Raw genomic sequence first — 19465 nt, forward strand, 5'->3', positions numbered from 1 at the left:
CCCCCCCCCCTTCCAGCAATAAATTTCCATGGAGTGAACAAACAAATAAAGATCTGCTGACGTTACTACAACTAATTTCCATGCAGAAAAAGAAACGACTTGCAAGAAGAAGTAATTGCCCTTCTTTCTGTCATTTTCGATCAATTGCTTTGTCCAAAGAAGGGATTCCCACTTTTCAGTCCCCAACTCGGCCGAGGGTTTCTCTTGTAGTTCACTTTTCCATACTCTCTTCTCTATCCCACTGCAGGCACCTTTACGTTCTTCTCTTTTTGCCTTTTTGAAAGGTAAAGATTTCTAAGAAAGTGAAATTCTTTGCCTTTGACAAGTTCTGCATGGGAGACTGAACACTTGAAAAGCACGCAAAAAGTGCTTTCTTAGGCTTAGAATTTCATTGGTTTTGTTGTTAATTTGTATTCATGGATCCTTTTCTTTGTCAAATTTGTAAAAACCGAGATTTTGAGCTGGAATAGGCTAACTGGAGTTAAAAAAGATGAAAATACCCCTAGGGAGATCAAAGGTTGACCTAACCTAGGGTTTGTGTAAAGATGAAAAGGGCTGAAAAAGGCACCCACAGCACTATACTCGACACTTCAAACCCGAGAGTGAAAAACAGGATAGTTCTGCGGCACCATAGAAAAAAGACATGTAGTGTTGTGGCACTGGGAGGAATTTGCACCAGCGCCATGGCACTACGACCAATTTTTCATAAATTTCACGTTTTTCCATCAGATGAGGGGAGTTCAATTAGAGCCTCCATGGGGACGATCGAGAGCCGATTTCTGGATAAAGGCAACGACTGAGAGCTCTCAAAGAATTAGATGATTGAGGAGATTGTTGGAGGGCAATCCCGAGCTTGAAGACAAGAATCAAGAGCCCAACTTGCTTCCCTTTCCCTATTTAGTCTTCTTCTTTTTCTCTGTATTTTTGGATACGTTATGAACTGGCGATATTTGTATCGTAACATGAGTTGTTGAGTTCGTAGTTCTTTTTAAAAAAATGAAACAAAAAACTTTTCATTGATATAATGAAAAGAGTCCAATGCTCAGATTACAAGGAGACATAATGATGCAAAAAGACGAGATAAGGACATCAACAGGCGCAGCCAGCCATCTCAACTAGGTTGACACCACCCTGGCACCCTCATCATATCCCAAAAGATACAAGATGAAAATGTCAATGTTTAACCTAAAGAGAAAATAATACAACTCAATACAACTCAATAAGCTCTTAAAAACTAAGAAATAAAGTAGCATCTAAATCTAGTGAAGTAAAAGCTCTCCAATTGAGACAAATGTCTTGCACCGAGAAGCTTGAGAATGCCTTGGAAAGTGAACACCAGGTGGATGCATTAAGTCTGGCCGCTTCAAAATGATTTATCCACGATAAGGATTTTTTATGAAAAATTATTTGGTTTCTTTCAAACCAAATTCCAGCAAGCAAAGACTTCACCACATTTATCCATAGAAGATTGGCTTGCTTTTTAAACTTAGGACCACCCAAGATTTGAACAACATTATTTTCAAAGGAAGCACCGAACACACATGAAGATGTCAAGGAGTTTCAGCCAGCATGCCCTAAAGAAGCGGCAATTAAAAAGTAAGTGCGGGAGACCTTCACCTGCAGAAAGACAAAGTGGACAAATTGAAGGGGATAAAAAGTGAGTAGACATTTTCACTTGAAGAGCTGAGGAGCAATTAAACGTTCCAAAAATCATAATCCAAATAACAATATTGATTCTTTTTGGACCGTTGGACTTCCATAGGCTTTTGTAAATATGGTGATCGATGGCCACTGAAGCAGCTAGGCACTTTGATAAGGATTTGACTGAGTAACTTCCTAAAGAGTCTAAAGCCCAAAATCGGGTATCATCATGAGCCTCCACCTTCTTTCCATTCAAGCACCGAAGGAGTTGAGAAAATTCCAAAATTTTTTTCTTTTAACAATCTTCAAAAAGGTAATATTCCATGATGGAGTTGATATGTCCCAATGATTGAAAATAGACCCTTTGGGCAGAAGAGTAAGCCTAAATAATTGAGGAAAACGAAGACTTAGGCTTGAGTTATCAATCCAAGAGTCTTGCCAAAAGGATATTCTTTTACCATTACCCAACTCAAACTGGGCAAATGCTTCTACTTGCAGCCATGCTTTAGAAATGTTGATCCATGGGCTAAGGAGACTATGCCAGTCGAAATGGTCTTTGCCATGAATATTTTGGATCACTTTACACCATACGAAATCAGACTCATGTAAAAATCTCCAAACCCCATTTTGCCAGCAATGCTAAATTTTGGTTCCTTAATCCACCAAAACCAAGGCCACCATCTTTTAAGGATTTAGAAACCATTTCCCATTTAACCAGGTGGTTGATTTTACTCCTTTTGTCATCTTCCCAGAAGAAATTAATTATGCACGAAAGTGATAGGAGAGTAATGGAGATCAATAATGAAAGGTCTTACCGTTGCATCTAATTGATTAGTTGCATGAAAATGAATTGATGATTAGATGTTAGAAAGGTTGAGCTCAAAAGGGGAAACCTGGATTGACTTCTAGGTCTATAGTTAGCATTAAATCAGTCTAAGAGTTAAACAACTAGTTCAGTTAATCCATTAACGAAATCATGCCCTAGGACGTATTTTAGTCTAGTTTCGCCATGTTTCAGTATTTATTTTTTTCCTTGGGTTTAGATTAGATTAGTTTTTATCAAAAGTCGACCTCCTAGATAAAACCAAAACGATCTCTTAGTAGCTAAAAGAATTCTATAGCTTGATGTGCGTGCTTGTGCGTATTAACACTCAAGACTGTCTCTAGAGAAATTTCTTCTTTTTGTGTTGCACCGAGAATGTTGTGTTCTAAAAATGCAACAATAGGACCTTGATCATTTACTTCCGAATGGTTTGCATTCTACAACCTTACTTGAACAGGATTTGTTCTATTGGTTGTACAACTATGTCCTTGAGTTCTAAGGATGGTTTGCATTCTCTTTTTGAAGTCGGTGGGTCATCCTTTTGGTGGTACAAAGAAGACAATTTGTTGGCTCTAATGCGTGCTTTCTTTTGTAGTTTATGGGGCAAAAGGAATAGCAAGCTTTTTCGGGACTCTTTCTTTGTTGATTGTTTTATGGAGTTCGTTTTATCTACTGCTTTTTCATGGTGCAAAACAAAGCACCATTTATCTCTTTTGTAACCACCTTTAGGTATTTGAGGTTCTCTCCTAATTTCATTTATCAATAAAATGTTTTTTACCCCAAAAAAAAAAGTCTGTGTTTTAGAGTTCCGTCACTTTGTTTTGCTATGCTGTGAGAAATTCGGCTTGATGGAGAGTTTTCGAGGGGCTGAGAAATCTTGAGAGGAGTTTTGGTAAATGGCTAGATTAAATACTTCTTTATGGGTGTTTTGGTAATTGAGGTTTTTGTAATTACTAGCTTGGTCTCATTCTTTGGCATTTGAGTCCGTTGTTGTAGCTAGTGTTGGGTAGGATTTGGGATTCATAATTTGGACTTGTTTTTTATGCCGATTGGCATTTTGCATTTCTAAATAAATCAAGATAATTCGGGCAGATACAATTATAACCTTGCCGAGGATGAAAAAAGAGAAGTGCACCAAAACATCTCACAATCAAATCCCATAGTTCAAGACACTCCATAGCGCTAGCATAGTAGCATTAAAGACCTAGAATTCTTTCCTCCCAAATTTTTCAAAACACTACAGAAGACTAAGATATCAGAAGTGCTGGGTTACCAGGACATAACTGTCAATACAAAGAAATGTTTCCTCGTAAAGAACCCAGGCCATGGCAAATTTATTAAAACGTTTGAACCAAAAGTGAAGAAAAGATGGTTACTGTCTTCAGCCTCTATTTTTTCCCCTTATTATTTCTCCGGATGGGATTCGAACCCAGGACACAGAGTTTCTCTTATTATTTCTAGGAAACAAATACTTCCTTGGCAAGATGAAATATACAAAAAGATGTGAGAAAAACATCACATGCTAAAGGAAGTCATGTAAGAGCCTTCCAATCAGCCAAAAGGTCATTTAATATATAATTTGCAAAGAGAGGATAATGTTTACACCATTTTTTTAAGGGGAAAAAAGATACGGAACTTTTCATTAAGAAAATGAAAAGAGACTAATGCTCTAAAGTACAAAGGAAACCAGAACATAAGAAATAATCACAAAAGTCACAAAAGCCACAAAAGGTACAAACAAGATAACGTTTACACCAATTAAAAGCAGGTATAAGTAACATATCTCTAAATTTATCAAAAGAAGTTGAAAGTCTAATGGTTCTTCTCAATCCAAAGTGTCAAAAGAAGAAGGGAAAAAAACTCTGACGATCTGTAGTCAACGGATTTCTTTCTCCTTGCAAAGGCATGACTCTTCAAGGATTGATAAGAGAAGGGCTTTCATATTGGTTGTGAGAGGAGCCATTCCTACTGGAGTTTAAAAGCAAATCATCCAATAGAAGCCCTTGAAAAGTCATAATTAAATTCAAAGCTTACAAAAAAAAGTTCTATTTCCTTTTCTTTGTATCTTGAACATTAGTCTCTTTCCATATTTCAGTGAAAAATTCTGTTTCCTTTTCAAAAGGAATAATAATAAAAAAAAATCAGACCTTTTATGGAGTCTCACAAATCAAATTAGGAAATGGGAGAAATTTTGGCGGACTGCTCTTCCAGGAGGTATGTGTGAGGCCATCGGTTATTCATTTTTTTTTTCTTTTTTGAAACGAAAACAAGTCTCTTCATTGAAATAATGAGATGAGACTAATGCTCAAAGTACAAGTTATTCATGTTTATGAGAGGAAGGGTAAAAAGGGGAATCACTTGGGAGGTAGGAAGCAAAACGGTTAGAGGAGGTAATCACTGGGTGAGTGGGGACCATGGAATGTGGGGGAGGTTTAAGAAGGGTTTTGGGGAGTGAGGGATGGTAGGAAGAATTTGGGTGAGCAACTGGCTCTTGGGAAGGATCTTCAGCCCTCTATAATGTGCCGAGAGTTTACTGGTTCTATATTTCATATATTGTCTTTGTTTTTTCCTTTGAATATTGTGATAGTTGAATTTCCTAGAAGTAAACATATAATATAAGGGTGTTTGCCTTGTGATTTCTTGAAATACTTGTTTCTTGTTGGGATTTTCTTTTTTTATATGATGTATATACACATCCATGAGTGTCTCGGCCGGATTACGTGCACCTCAACTAATCTCAAGGGACAACCCGCCTGACCCTACAACATTTGAGTGTCAAGGAAACTTGTAGGATATCAAATGTCATGGATTGAACCCATGACTCCTCAACCCTTTGCCTTTTTTTATGTTCCCACTACCACTAGGCCAACCCATGATGGTTGGGATTTCTTCTCTTTCTTTCTTTCTTTCTTCTTTTTTTAATATGAAAACAACTTTCATTGAGAAAAAATGAATACACAAGCATACAAAAACCAAGCCCACAAAAAGGAGACTCCCTTTACAAGAAGGGAATCCAACTATACAAAATCATGTCTATAGAATAATTACAAAAAACCTTCCAGATCGAAGCCCAATGAGAAACATGAAAACAAACAAGAGACCAAATCTCTCTAGCATCCCTCTCAATCCCCTAAACACCCTACCATTCCTCTCACCCCACAGCACCCAAATAATAGCACAAACACTAGCAAGCCAGAGAAAACGGCCTCTCTCCCCAAACAGTGGATTGAGGAGGAACTCCTTGATCATATCTCTAGCAACTCTATGTCGAGCACACATCATGCCAAACATTTGGAAGAAAGAGTCCCAGACAAAGGTCGCAAACTCACAATGTCAAAAAATATGATCCAAGTCTTCCTCTACTTTCCAAAAAAGGAAGGATACAGCAGAAAGGCCTAACAAACGACGACGTCTTTCTAACCAACCTATCCAACATACTAATACAGTCGTGAAGAAGGCCGTGAAGAACCTTCCAAGTGAAGAATCTCACCTTTCTTGGGACCTTAATCCTCCACAGCGACACTCACCCAAAGGTGAAGGAATAACCAAACATTGGAAGAAAGACTTACACGAGAACCCTTCCATTGGATTAGGGCTCCAAACTCACATCTCTCCTTCTAAGACAAAAGGGGTGACTCTTAAGAAAAGAAATGAGAGCAACTACATCCGTTGTTTACCTATCGAAAAGAGCACGATAGAACCTGAACTAAAATGAGCAAGAGCTCCCTGTCCACACGAGAAAATCAATCACCAAATGATTTTTAAAGGAAGTGATGTAGCCTAGGAGATAAAAGGAGAGAAATCTCCAAGAACCAATATTGTAAATCTTTTATTGGAATGAATATGTGTTTGATACAAGAGGGGAAGGTTCCTATTTATAGAGCTTTATTACAAGTGAGGGTAAAAAGTGAATTAACCTAGAATATTACCTAATTACCTGATTAATCCCTATTCTTCTTACATCATTCTACCCCTCCAAAAAGAAAACTCGTCCTCGAGTTTTAAAAAGAAAAAAATTATGAACAAAACAAGGAATGAAAAACTTGTTCAATGGAGTATGATCAAACCAACCTCCTATATTTTGAACAAAAATATTAAGATCAAAGGGATAAATTCGAGACAAAAAATCCAATATTGCCACCAAAAGATGAACTTCTCCATCGGCCATAAACCCAAAAAAAGAGGTTTCCTTCAAGTTCATTCAAAACCGTGTTCAAAGGAACAATCACTAAAAAAACGACCTTTCAAAGAGCACCGTTCAAGAATCACATATTTTTTATCATTTGCTTCAAGTTCTTCGACGGTTTGGTGATCCATTTCCAACACAATCAATGCGTCGTTGTTCTTGCTCGGTTCTTGCTTGGTGTTCGATACCTCTTTTCCATCTTCTTTGTTGGATTTTTAATCTTCACCTGAGACAATTTCTGAATTAACATCTTCAAACTCTTCTTTCTCTTCTTTTTTCTTTTACTTCGTTTGCATGATTTTTGTCCCAGTTACCTTAGTTAACTACATGGGTCTTAACAAGATTTTTCCCAATTTAATCACCAAGATTTTCTATTTGAAAAGGGTCCAACCGTAGTTCCTTTGTTTTTCTTCCATATATGAAATCAATCCGTTCTTGAAATCTTGCAAATGAATTGATAAATGAACAACATATTGAGTCATTTTTCCCCATGAACGTTGGATTTCTTTTGTTGTTTTCTTTATTTCCTCTAATGCTACAGGATCAAAGTAGGCATTTCGTTGGATTCTTGGATATGTTTCAATCTCATAGTGGGTATAGAGTTCATCCATTGATTTTCTTAAATCAACCTTTCTTGATCGTGTTTCACAACCAAAAGAATAATTTTGAGTCTTGAACGTTCTTCTTGGGCTGTAAAAATCCATGTTTGATGATTCTTAATGATTATTTAATTCATCTAACTCCCAATCTTTACATTGATTTCTTGAAAAATGGGTTTGATTGGATCATTGAGCCCTTTTTCGATATTGTTGCCTTCTTATTCCATCCCAAATTGACTTAAAAACGTCTCCAGGGTCACTAGAATCACTAGAATCAAATTTCCAATATGGATAACAATAGGTTCTTTGAGAAAATTGAGCATAGGCAAAATTAGTGTGTTGAAATTTGTCTTCTAAACACTTGAGTCAGGATCCCAACATTTTTTTTGGAAGTAAAATTGATTTTCTTGCCTATACAAACTGCTGTATTTTTCTTGGACATCTTTTATCGGCAATAATCCATTCTTGCAAAATCTTGAAAAATCTTTGGTTTCTTCTTTCTTTCTTAGAATTTCAAGGGTTCCCCCCAATTAGATGTGGGTTTTTTAGCAACGAGCACAACTCATGAAGCTCCCTCTTATGATCAGTGTCACCAAAAGTTTCCCGGTCTTTCACCGGCGGCAGTAACGTGGGCCCAGATGGTTGCTCTAGTACCAAATTGATGCAGCCTAGAAGATAAAAGGAGAGAAATCTCCGAGAACCAAGATTCCAAATCTTCTATTAGAATAAATAATATGTTTGATACAAGAAAGGAAGATTCCTATTTATAGGGCTTTATCACAAGTGGGGTAAAAAGAGAATTAACCTAGAATATTACCTAATTACTTAATTAACCCCTATTCTTCTTACATCAGGAAGACAAATGATACAACTAAGGAAATAACCCACAGAAAGGTGTCCCTCCCAACTAGTGATCTTCCCAAAAATATGTCTCTCTCCCATCACCCACCACACACTGGACCCAAAGAACAAAAGCAGAAAGCTCTTTTGAAATCTCTTTCCAAAGATTCTGGTAGGTGCCTTTAACCCCTTTAGCCAGTCACTCGAAAGGATGGGGATTTTCGGTTTGCAGGGAAGATAATACCTAACAACAAAAATGATGACACAACCGAGAGGCTTCCTCGAGTTAACAGGCTATTGCATGCGCTTTGTGAAAGACTATGGGGGCAATAGCATCACCTCTCACTAACCGGAAATTAAGATGATCCAAATCAATGATCGAAAATTAAGATTACCACTCTTGAGAAAATTATAAAATTGAACAAAAGATGATGTGGGGGATTCCATAGCATAATGAAGTTATATGTCATTGATGAGATAAAAGTAATGTTGTAAATCAACATTCATCTCTGGACAATACTAACACATTTGGCATGCAACATAAAATATGCAATGAAAGCAGAACGCACCAACAATGGAGATGGTTGTTATTGTATTCAGTTCAGTAGCAGTCTTCATGTGACCAGGCTCACCTGCTTGCATGATGTGAATACCTCCCCAAATCATCTGGTTCCAACTTTTTTGCCACACCAACACCTAAACCAATCTGATGATGAGTTGATAGATCCCAATCAGCTGTGGTCTGAGCATCAGAAGAAGAAACTGGCATCTTCCCGTTCCAGTATGAAGGTTGAGGAACCAGTTCAAGGCCATTTTTAGTCTGGCACAAAATTTAGAAGATTAAGAAAAAGAAATTAATTCACAAAGGAAATATAAAAGAAAGATGTGAGCATACTGAAGTGGTTAAGGTTGCACCAATAGAATGGAAGGGTGATTGTGGTGCAAAACTTGAGTGGCTTGCATCAGAGCGCCAAGGTGTCAATTGATACTGGGACTCCTTCAATTTTGTCTATCAACGCAGAGTAAGATACAAGAACGATAAAGAGAAGTAAAGAAAATGAATGATCAAATTAGAGTTTCCCTTGCTACATCAATCTAATAAATTCTCAGTACCTCAGTGAGAAGAAGCTTCTCCTGCAAGTGCTTAAATAGAATCTGCAAGAATATATAGACTCCACAAAATTAATTTTCCATTTATTATTGTTACTATTTTCTTTTAACAAGAAATAGCTCCTCATTAATAAAATGAAAAGAAAAATATTGAAAGGGTACAAACTCCAAAGGGAGTGAAAAAGAAAAGAAAACCAGAAAACAGACAAGATCTTAAAGCAGTTACAAATAAAGAGTGCCAAGAAACAAAAAGGACTGAGCGAACCAAATTTCAGCTCCAAAACAAACTGGAATAGCAAGCATAACAGCTGAAGATAAAAATCAATAAGCAAAACAAGAAAAAGCTTAGCCAAAATCGTCCTTCAAAAGGATCTAACAATTCAACAGAAACTCCCCAAACGAAAACCCCAAAACTCGAAATGGCAAAAGAGACTGTAAAGACCAAAAAAGCACTCACTGGAAACTTGATAAAATAAAAATTATTATTATTATTTAAAAATAATAATAAAATAATAAAATCTATTTTTATATATATATTATTAAAAAAAAAAAAAAAAAAAAAAAAAACTGCAGAAATGTTGCCCTTGGTTCTTAATATCTCCCAAATCTGCCTTTTAAAGACTCTAAAGAGCGTTTATGGATTTGTTGTGCAAATTTGTGGAAGATTTGGGAGGAAAGAAATGCAAGAATCTTCCAGGATAAAAGAAAGACATCAATGGACATCATAGACTCCACCATCTTTAATGCTTTTTTTGTACAAAGATATACCAGCTTTAAAAAGCCATAGTTTTTCTATCCTTACTGCAAATTGGAAACATCTTTTCTACTCCCTATAAAATAGGCCCTTTTGTATTTTTGGATATCTTTGAATATTTCATTCAAACGATGAAATTGTTTCTTATCCAAAGAAACGGAAGATGAAGAAAGAGAAGGAATTTTTTGTTATTCAAGACCACAAGCTTCTATAAGAGATGAAAATCTGCTAGGCATCGAAGAGAGAGGAGAGAGAGAATAACTTAAAAGCATCCGAAAGGGAGTTTTCAATCTCCACATCATCAAAAGTAATCAACCATTGGCTACATGAGAGAACCCACGCGACTTAGACTAAACTCAGATTCAACAGCAAAGTCACCACCCCGAGAGGGAGAAAAATGAATGGTAGGTCTTTCGACGAGTCTATGCCCTCACGAATAAAAAATGTACCTTATGAGGAGAAAACTTTTTTTTTTTATTAGAACAACTTTCATTGAAGGAAAAAAAAATAATACACGGGCATACAAAAACCAAACCCCACAAAAATGGGAATTCCTCTATAAGAAGGGACTCCAACTATACAAAATCATGTTCATATGAAAATTACAAAAAAAACCTGTGAAATCGAAGCCCAATGAGAAACGTGAAAACGAATAAGAGACCACATATCTCTAGCATCCCTCTCAACTCCCCTAAACACCCTTCTAATCCTCTCATCCCACAATAGCACAAGTTGATGTAAGAAGAATAGGGGTTAATTAGGTAATATTCTAAGTTAATTCCCTTTTTACCCCATCTGTAGTAAATCTATATAAATAGGAACTTTCCCCTCTTGTATGAAATACATTATTCATTCTCATAAAAGATCAACAATCTTGATTCTTTGAGAGAATTCTCCTTTTATTTCCTCCAATGCTACAAGATCTAAGTAGTCTAATAAAGGACTCATCCATTGATTCTCTTGAATCAACCTTTCTTGATCGTGTTTCATAACCAAAAGAGTAATTTTGAGTTTTGAACGTTATCCATTCTTGATGATTCTTTAATTCAACTAACTCCCAATCTTTGCATTGATATCTTGAAAAATGGGTTTGATTGGATCTTTGAGACCTTTTCCGATATTGCCGCCTTCTTATTCTGTCCCTACCCTTGATACATCATCAAAATCACTAGAATCACTAGAATCAAATTTCCAATGTGGATAATGATAGGTTCTTTGAAAAAATCGAGCAAGGGCAAAATTATTATGTCGAAGTTCCTTCTATTCCGAGTCAGAATTCCAGCACTCTTTTTTTAAGTAAATTTGATTTTCTTGCCCATACCAATTGTTGTATTTTTTTTCTTGGACGCCTTATTTGGTCGGTAATAGTCCATTCTTGCAAAATCTTGAAAAATCTTTGGTTTTTTCTTTCTTTCTTGGAATTTCAAGGGTTCCCCCTAATTAGATGTGTGTTGTTTGGCAACGAGCACAACTCACGAAACTCCCTCTTGTGATCAACGTCGCCAAGAGTTTCCCGGCCTTCCACCAACAGCAGTCAATCTTGGCCCAGGAGATCGCTCTGATACCAATTGATGTAGCCTAAATGAGATAAAAGGAGAATTCTCTCCAAGAAGCAAGATTGTTGATCTTTTATTAGAATAAATAATGTATTTCATACAAGAGGGGTAAGTTCCTATATATAGAGTTTTACTACAAGTGGGGGTAAAAAGAAAATTAACCTAAAATATTACCTAATTACCCAATTAACCACTATTCTTATTACATAAACACTAGCTAGCCAGAGAAAACAGTCTCTTTCCCCAAACGGCAGACTGAGGATGGACTTCTCGATCATATCTCTAACGTCTCTTTGATGAGCACACATCAAACCGAACGTCTGGAAAAAAGAATCCTAGACAAAGCTCGCAAAATCATAATGCCAAAGCATACGGTCCAAGTTTTCCTCCACCTTCTTACAAAGAATGCAACAAAAAAGACCAACCAATGATGGCATCTTCCTAACAAGCCTGTCCAGCGTACTAATACAACCGTGGGGAACCTATCAGGTAAAGAATCTCACCTTTCTAGGAATTTTAATCCTCCGCAGTGATGAGAAGACAAATTCACCCACAAGAGAAGGGTTAACCAAACACTGAAAAAAGGATTTACACGAGAACCCTTCCAAAGGATTAGGGCTCCAGACTCTCACATCTCTCCTCCCAAGGCGAAAGGGGTGACTCTCAAAAAGAAAAAGGAGGCAACCACATCCATCATTTCCCTATCGAAAAGGGCACGACGTAACCCGAAGGTGAATGAGCAACAGCTCCCGGTCCATATGAGAAAATTTGTCACAAAATGATTTTTAAGAAAAGACAAATGATACAACCGAGGGAAAGAACCACAAAGAGGTCTCACCCCCACCCAGTGATCTTCCCAGAAATACGTCTCTCTCCCATCCCCCACCACACAACAGACCCAAGGAACAAAAGCAGGGAGCTCTTTCGAAATATCTCTCCAAAGATTCCAATAGGTGCCATTAATCCTTTTAGCCAACCACTCAAACGGATGGGGGTCATGTTTACTAGCAATAACCCTACGCCACAGAGAATTGGGTTCAAAGGAAAAGTGCCAAAGCCATTTGGCTAAAAGGGCTTTGTTTCGAGTCCTAAGGTTCCCAATTTCAAGACCCCCCAAAGACACCAGTTTCTCAATAATCTCCCATCTAATAAGATACGAGCCGATGCCTTTCCCTTCATCATCCCCTTCCCAGAGCAAGTCACGCATCAACCTCTCCAAACACTTACACACCTCCCCCATAGCTCTAAAAAGAGAGAAGAAATAAACCGGAATGCCACTCAGGACGGACTCAATGGGTGTAAGACGACCCGCTTTAGAAAAGAAACTCTTTTTCTAAGAAGCCAACCTACTTCAAACTTTGTCAATCACAAGGTCCCATAAAGAAACACACTTTGGACTATTCCCAAGAAAGAGACCAAGGTAAAAAGGGGGAACGCTTCCCACCTCACATCCAATCCACTCTACCCACCTTTTAATCTTATCTTCCATGCTATTGATACCCATGACACAACACTTACCCCTATTTATCTTCAGGCCGGACATCTCCTCAAAGAAAGCAAGCACGTGATTCATCATTGAGAAGGAATTAACACTTCTTAAGCAGAAGAAGATGGTGTCATCTACAACTTGAAGATGGGAGAGGGGAACCCTATCCTTACCCACCTCAAAGGGCTCAATTGGGTTACCTTCGACACACTTAGTCACCAATCTGCTGAACACATTCACAACAAGGAGGAAAAGAAAAGAGGAGAGAAGGTCTCCCTACCTTAGACCTCTCGACGCCATCACATTACCTCTAGTCTCCCATTGATAAAAAAAGGAGTAGCTCACATTCCTCAAGCAACCCCACATCCACATGTCTACTTATAACCAAGGCCTTTCCTATCTAAAACCTTATCCAGAAAGTTCCAATCTACGTGGTCATGAGCTCTGTCCTCAATCGCCTCATTGGCAACAAGGGCTTGATCCAAAATTTGCCTTCCTGCCACAAGGGCCCTTTGCTCATCAGAAATGGTCGACGGGAGCACCCTCTTCAGACGATTCGCCAAAACCTTCTCCAAAATTTTGTACACATTTGTGATGAGACTGATTGGACGGAAGTCCTTAACTCTTGTCACAGACTCCTTCTTTGGGATCAAATAGACGTAAGTTTCCAACATAGATCTATTTAAAATCCCCCTTTTGTAAAACTCTTCGAAAATTTTGCCCAGATCCTCCTTCACAAGGGACCAATTCTCTTAATAAAAATCCCTGGTAGAAACTTTATGGCTACTAGAAAGGAATGATGGATTTGATGGAGCTAATGTTAATAAGTTCAAACTCTGTCTTACAGAGGAGACCAAGAGACGTGAAAATTTTTCTTCAATTAAATCAAAATCCACATTATGATCCTCAATGGGTGATTAAAAAGAAATGATAGGCTCACGAATACGGAAAATGTGACACCTTCAATTGCGAAGACTTATTCTAGAAGGGGTAAATTAGGTAGTGGCTAGGAAAATGCTTATGTTGAATTGGCAGTGAATTGGCAGTGGAGTACAGTTTGTTTGGAGGGAAGGGTTTTGTAAGGGGTTATGGGGGAAGGTTGGGAGGTAAGAAAAGTTTAGACAAGAGTGTGAGGGGGGAGAGAGCCTTTTCTCTGAAAATTGCTAGTTACAAACATTGTAGAGTGATGAATCATTTACTCATCCTTGTGAATACATAACCCACTGTATACCAAAAAACTCTCAATATCACAGTGTTTTCTTAAGCTTTTGGTCCTCTTCTGTGTTTGGTTGTTGGTGTTGCCAAGTATAATGTCTGCAAGTGCAATAGTTTGGACACCTAACACAAGACTTTTGGCATAGACATCAAATATTGAAACGAATTGGTTCAATTTCTAGGCATGTTGATAAGCTTCGAAAGTCCTTTTTAGTTGGAGTATTTTGCAACCATTGAAAACTCATCGGTGGACGTTTATTGGTTACTTCCTTCCACTTTCTTCTATCTTGAACTCGAGGACAATTTTTTTTAAGAGGGAGGGCATTACCCTAGTAGTTGGTTTAATTCAATGTTTGATCTTCTTGGTTTCTCTTTTTTCTTTTTGGGTAAAAGAAACTTTATTTATATGAATAAGGGGAAGACCCCGAAGAATTACAATTCTTGGTTTCTCTTTTAGTATTTTAAAAACTGAGTCTGTTGTTAAATTCCCTATAAATAGAGGTTTATCTCTTGTATTAGGCACTTTAGAATCATAATAAAGATTGACGGAATATGTCAATCGTCTCCAAGTAAAAGGAATTCAAAAGATTCGGACTCGAGGGGTGTTCCTTCAATCTACACCACTATCATAGTCTTCCTCGTGTAAACTTGCAAAGTACTAAGGTGATTCATTCAAATCCACATATTTAAAGCCTCACCTTGACATTGCTGATGATGGACTGAGCGTCAGGAACAGGAGGCTGCAATGAATATTCCGCAAGAAGAGGCAGTAGAGATGATACAAAGGTGGTTCTCTCTTGTTGTGCTTCCTGATAGAACCAAAGTCATGGAGTTCATTAGAGTTCACATCAAGAAAGAAAATACAGTTCGCATCTTAATAGTTATTAGATTTTTTATCAAACTAGTTAATGGCAACAATACTGAACATTCTGAAAGACCAAAAGCCACATCAGAAATGGCACAGCAAAGGAACCTGTAATGCATATGTAAGACGAATATTTTCCTCAATTATGTCTTGTCTGTATGAGAGAGCTTTAGAAGCAGCATCAACAAGATCTTGTTGTTGTTGATCAAAGGCCTAATTGACGGACACCGAAAAGGAGGGGGGGAAATGTCCAACAGCAGAGCACCAATCAGAATGGAAACGATGGAAACGGTGAACATTGAAAGTTTAGGGAAGGCAATTGACATTAAAAAAATAAAATTTAAAAAATATTAAAAAAGGGCTTACCAAACGCATATACGCAATACGTTTTTCCAGAACATATTTTTCATTTCGTATTTGTGCTTCCTGTTACAATAAGAATTATCATCTTCTCCAAGTAAAAGGAATCCTAATTCCTAACAACAATAAATCAAACTCATCTAAGCAATGAGCTAAGATACGCACACGATTCATTTTACCTTAATTGAATATTCAGCAAGATGCTTGCGTAACTGCACAATTTCATCTTCATGTTCCTGGACTTTGACAACAAGGTCCTAAATATGAAACATAGGTCAGAGTGGCTCCTTGGAATATGTGAAAAAACAGAACCAAGAGATGTACCTGCTTCCAGAGGCTGTTGGGATTATTTGCTTCAGCCTTTGGCATTATGCCATGTCCAGACAACTTAATCCGTGGATCATATTCTACATCCATTGTAAACCTGAAAATTCATAAAATAGTTTTCATATTCTATATTAATTCAAACAAATAACACCATATAATTTCACCAGTAAGGATGAATGACATCCTTTTTAACTTACCTGCTAGCTGAGAAAGATGTCGTAGATGGTGAGGAGAACTGTGAGCAACCAGCATTATCAACTGAAGCCTGAACGCCGGGAAGAGCATTCACCATCCTGTCTGACTTCCTGTCCTCAAAGCGAGATTCTGCATCAACTCGCATGGAAACTTCATCTTTTTGCTCAACAACTTGATGGAGAACTAGCGGTCCGCGTGAATCAACAATAGAAATGTTATTCTTAAATCTCTGTCGTTCATTATCAACTGAATTATCTGATTGATGACCCCCATTAGATCCATGATGGTCATTCTCACTCCATTGGTTTGTGGAATGAAACCTTTGAGCCAAAGGCTCGTCAACCTTCTGCCACATTCAATGAAAAAAAGATATCATGTCAAAAGCAAATTATTAGATATAATTGAATAGTAACGACCTTACTTGAACAGGATCTATTCTATAGGTTGTACATCTATGTCCTTGAGTTTTAAAGAGAAGGAAAAAAGGGGATACAATTGAACAGTATATTGTCCGTGAACATATAACATAGAGCAAGCTCAATATCCCCAAAAGGGACATTCGTAACACCTAACTATCTAGTGAATGTATACATCAATAAAACGGTTACTCCTTTCCTATCAAAAAAAGAAACGATCAAGTCAATGTGTAAGAAGAAAATTTTCAAGTACCTGCAACACAGATAAAGATAACTTGGCAAGCTAATGAATTCCACATTATTTTTAGAAGAACCTAAGTTGCAAACCAGCAGCAATTGTAGTTGACAGCATAGAAATGTATGGGAGAGCTCAAACTAAATGCTAATTTGCTGATATTGAGATATATCAAGAAGTTGCAAGAATGGTAGCCAAGTACACGGAGGAGTTCAATAGATTGAGTGCAAAAAAGTTGAATCTAAAAACCAATTGATAGCTAGATATGTTAGTGGCTTGTGAAAAGATACTCAAAAGAAGGTAAAGAAACAATCTATTCGTTGTTTAAGTTTCTTTGGCCTAAGCCTATCGAGTGGAGGAACAAAAGAATGAGACACTGAAGAACACAAATCTTGGTAGCACGAAATCCCATTGGGAGCATGGGAGTGTTAGAGTTTAGGAGAAACAAAGGCATTACTCGGAGGATGCCTTTCTCTAAAAGTACACCATTTTCCTCAACATGTAAAATTAGAGAAGAACAAAACCCTAGGGCTAACAATTAGAAGGGAAACAAACCAACAAACGACCAACTAATTTTTGCAATTGGCCTACCACCGGGTAAGTGCCTTTGATGCAATCCGCAAAGCCATTTGTCAAATGAATGTTCTTGGAAAAGATCAATGGCATTTCTAGATGATAACAATGATGAACCGGTGAAACAAGAAGAAACATAGGAAGAAGTAGACTATTTGAAGCCTAATGACGGAGAAAAACTATTTCGTGTTACAATGATTCCTCTTAGGTCTTGCAAATCATGTACATCTCCAACAACATGCTCTTTTTCGAACCCAATGTACTACAACTGAAACCTTGTGCACAGTCTTCTGGTCAGATGATCACCCTAAAATTCATAAGAAAAATCCTAAATTAGGCAAATCTTGGCCGGCATCACTTGCTCTCTCCCTTCAAACAAGAACCCAATGTCCTATTATCGGAAAAGTATGTCTTCATCTCTTTAGTTTAATTATGTATTTAAATTTATGATCGTTCTGTGAACTATAAAAATCTGATTAAGGATGTATTTTTTATTTGGGATACGATGAGGGAGTTAAAGTTGTGTCAACCTAGTTGAGATGGCCTTATGCACCTGTTGATCCTCTATTCTCTTTGAATTCTATGATCTATATGTCTCGTATTTTGAGGCAATAGTCTCAAATTTTGTTTCTATTTAAAAAAAATGAAAACTTTGTGTTTAGGAAGCTAGTTCAATTTCTTAAACTCAAGGTCGATCCCCATCCATGAGTTGCATGAAGAAAGGTGGGGAAGTCAAGTTCATGAAATTCGTACTGTCCCAATGTCAATTGGCAATAATTACCAAGATAAATAGTGTGTGACATCTGGATATGGATGCTCATCACATATTACTAGGAAGTCCTTGGCAATACGATGTTCAAACCCTTACATAACAAGTGCAACGATACATATGAATTCTATTAGGTGGATGAAAATTTGTACGGATGCCTTTCGGTGCCTCACAAGAAAATATTGGAAAAGAAAGTATTAAAAAGTCTAGCCCTCTTTTTACTATCCTCGGCGGAAAGGAATTTAAACTTGCAGATGAATTGTGGGGTTATTTCCTACATCTGATATGCATTCACTTGACACTTCCTAAAATCCCATTTCCCAAGATGGATAAATTAGTCATAAATAATGGACCACATTTAGGGTAAGATAACCAAGGAAAGGCCTGTCTTTGTACCTTATCTTGCATGCTCAAAACTGATAAGCATGAAGAGTTTGGTATTTTCAAGTTTTTCCTTCACAAATAAACTTGGATGCAACTCCAATAGCTCAGTTTGGTTTTTTTTTAAGTGAATGTGGTCATCATCCATGCCTACTTGGAAAGGTAATGATTGGCCAAGTCCTTGTAGGTTGGAGGTTTAGAGGAAAGGCCAAGTGATGTAGCCTAAGGCATAAAAAGAGAGAAATCTCCAATACAAGAAGACAATCTCTCTATTTATAGAGAATTGGAAAGCAAACTAATCCTAATCCTAATTAATCAAGGAAACTAATCCTAATTCTGATCAATCATGAAAACTAATCTCAATCCTAATCAATTAAGGATTTGACCATAATACCCTAATTTACCCTAATCCTACCACATCACTAAGCTTTTATTGAATTGTGTGACTAGAGCTCTTATTTAGCTTAAACAAAGGGTTTCAAAGAAATTTTTGCATAATGCTCTTTCTTACCCTAATGCTTTTCTTTTGTAGCTTCTTAGGTAGGAGATTCCTCTATCCTAAACTTCTAGGCTGTTTTCTGGCCTTTTTTGTGTTCTTTACAACATCATATCTCAGTTCTTCTCCCCCCACCCCAAGTAAAATAAATACTCAAACAGCTTAAGTGTTTTGTGAAGCTGAAACTTAGTTGATCTGCAGGAGAAAAGGCCTGAACTCTCATACCACCAACAAGCACCTAGGTGAGGTAAACATTTTCCACCTTATGAGTGAGCAAGTTCATTCTTCCGGTTCCTTATCTAAAAGGTCTCTACGAAGACCAAACCCTCAAGGCTCTCATAAAAAAGAATTTTTAATAAGCTAAAAAAAATAATTAAAAAAAGCACAAGTATATACCCTCAAAATATTAGCCCCTTTTCATTTCATCAACGAAAAGTTTACTTCTTTTTTCTAAAAAAAATGAACCCTCAAAACATTTAATTCACACTAGAACCAAAATAAACACTTTTCATTCAAAATAAATGAATAAGAAAAGTTTACTTAATTTTTAAAATTTAAATACTAAAGCTCTCGTCTGATAACTATTTTGTTTTTAGTTTTTCCTGTTTTTTAAATTTATGCATGTTTTCTCATAAGTT

The 19465-nt window shown here is 37.1% G+C and overlaps 1 protein-coding gene across 3 annotated transcripts in view; it reads right to left on the reverse strand.

Moving 5' to 3' along the window:
- LOC120087880 overlaps positions 1-19465 on the reverse strand; it is a 33940-nt gene that overhangs the window by 12446 nt on the left and 2029 nt on the right. Inside the window, exons 3-11 of one of the 3 annotated variants that reach the window (XM_039044881.1) lie at positions 15960-16300; positions 15760-15859; positions 15615-15692; positions 15442-15501; positions 15184-15288; positions 14909-15019; positions 9203-9244; positions 8985-9098; positions 8722-8909 (exon numbers count right to left, since the gene is read on the reverse strand). In XM_039044881.1, coding sequence (XP_038900809.1) covers positions 8722-8909; positions 8985-9098; positions 9203-9244; positions 14909-15019; positions 15184-15288; positions 15442-15501; positions 15615-15692; positions 15760-15859; positions 15960-16300 — 1139 coding nt within the window. Of the gene's footprint in view, positions 1-8721; positions 8910-8984; positions 9099-9202; positions 9245-14908; positions 15020-15183; positions 15289-15441; positions 15502-15614; positions 15693-15759; positions 15860-15959; positions 16304-19465 lie in introns of all 3 variants that reach the window. The other 2 variants (XM_039044882.1, XM_039044880.1) reach the window with 2 other exon arrangements.

Source organism: Benincasa hispida, chromosome 10 (assembly GCF_009727055.1).
Source record: "Benincasa hispida cultivar B227 chromosome 10, ASM972705v1, whole genome shotgun sequence".
NCBI lineage: Eukaryota > Viridiplantae > Streptophyta > Magnoliopsida > Cucurbitales > Cucurbitaceae > Benincasa > Benincasa hispida.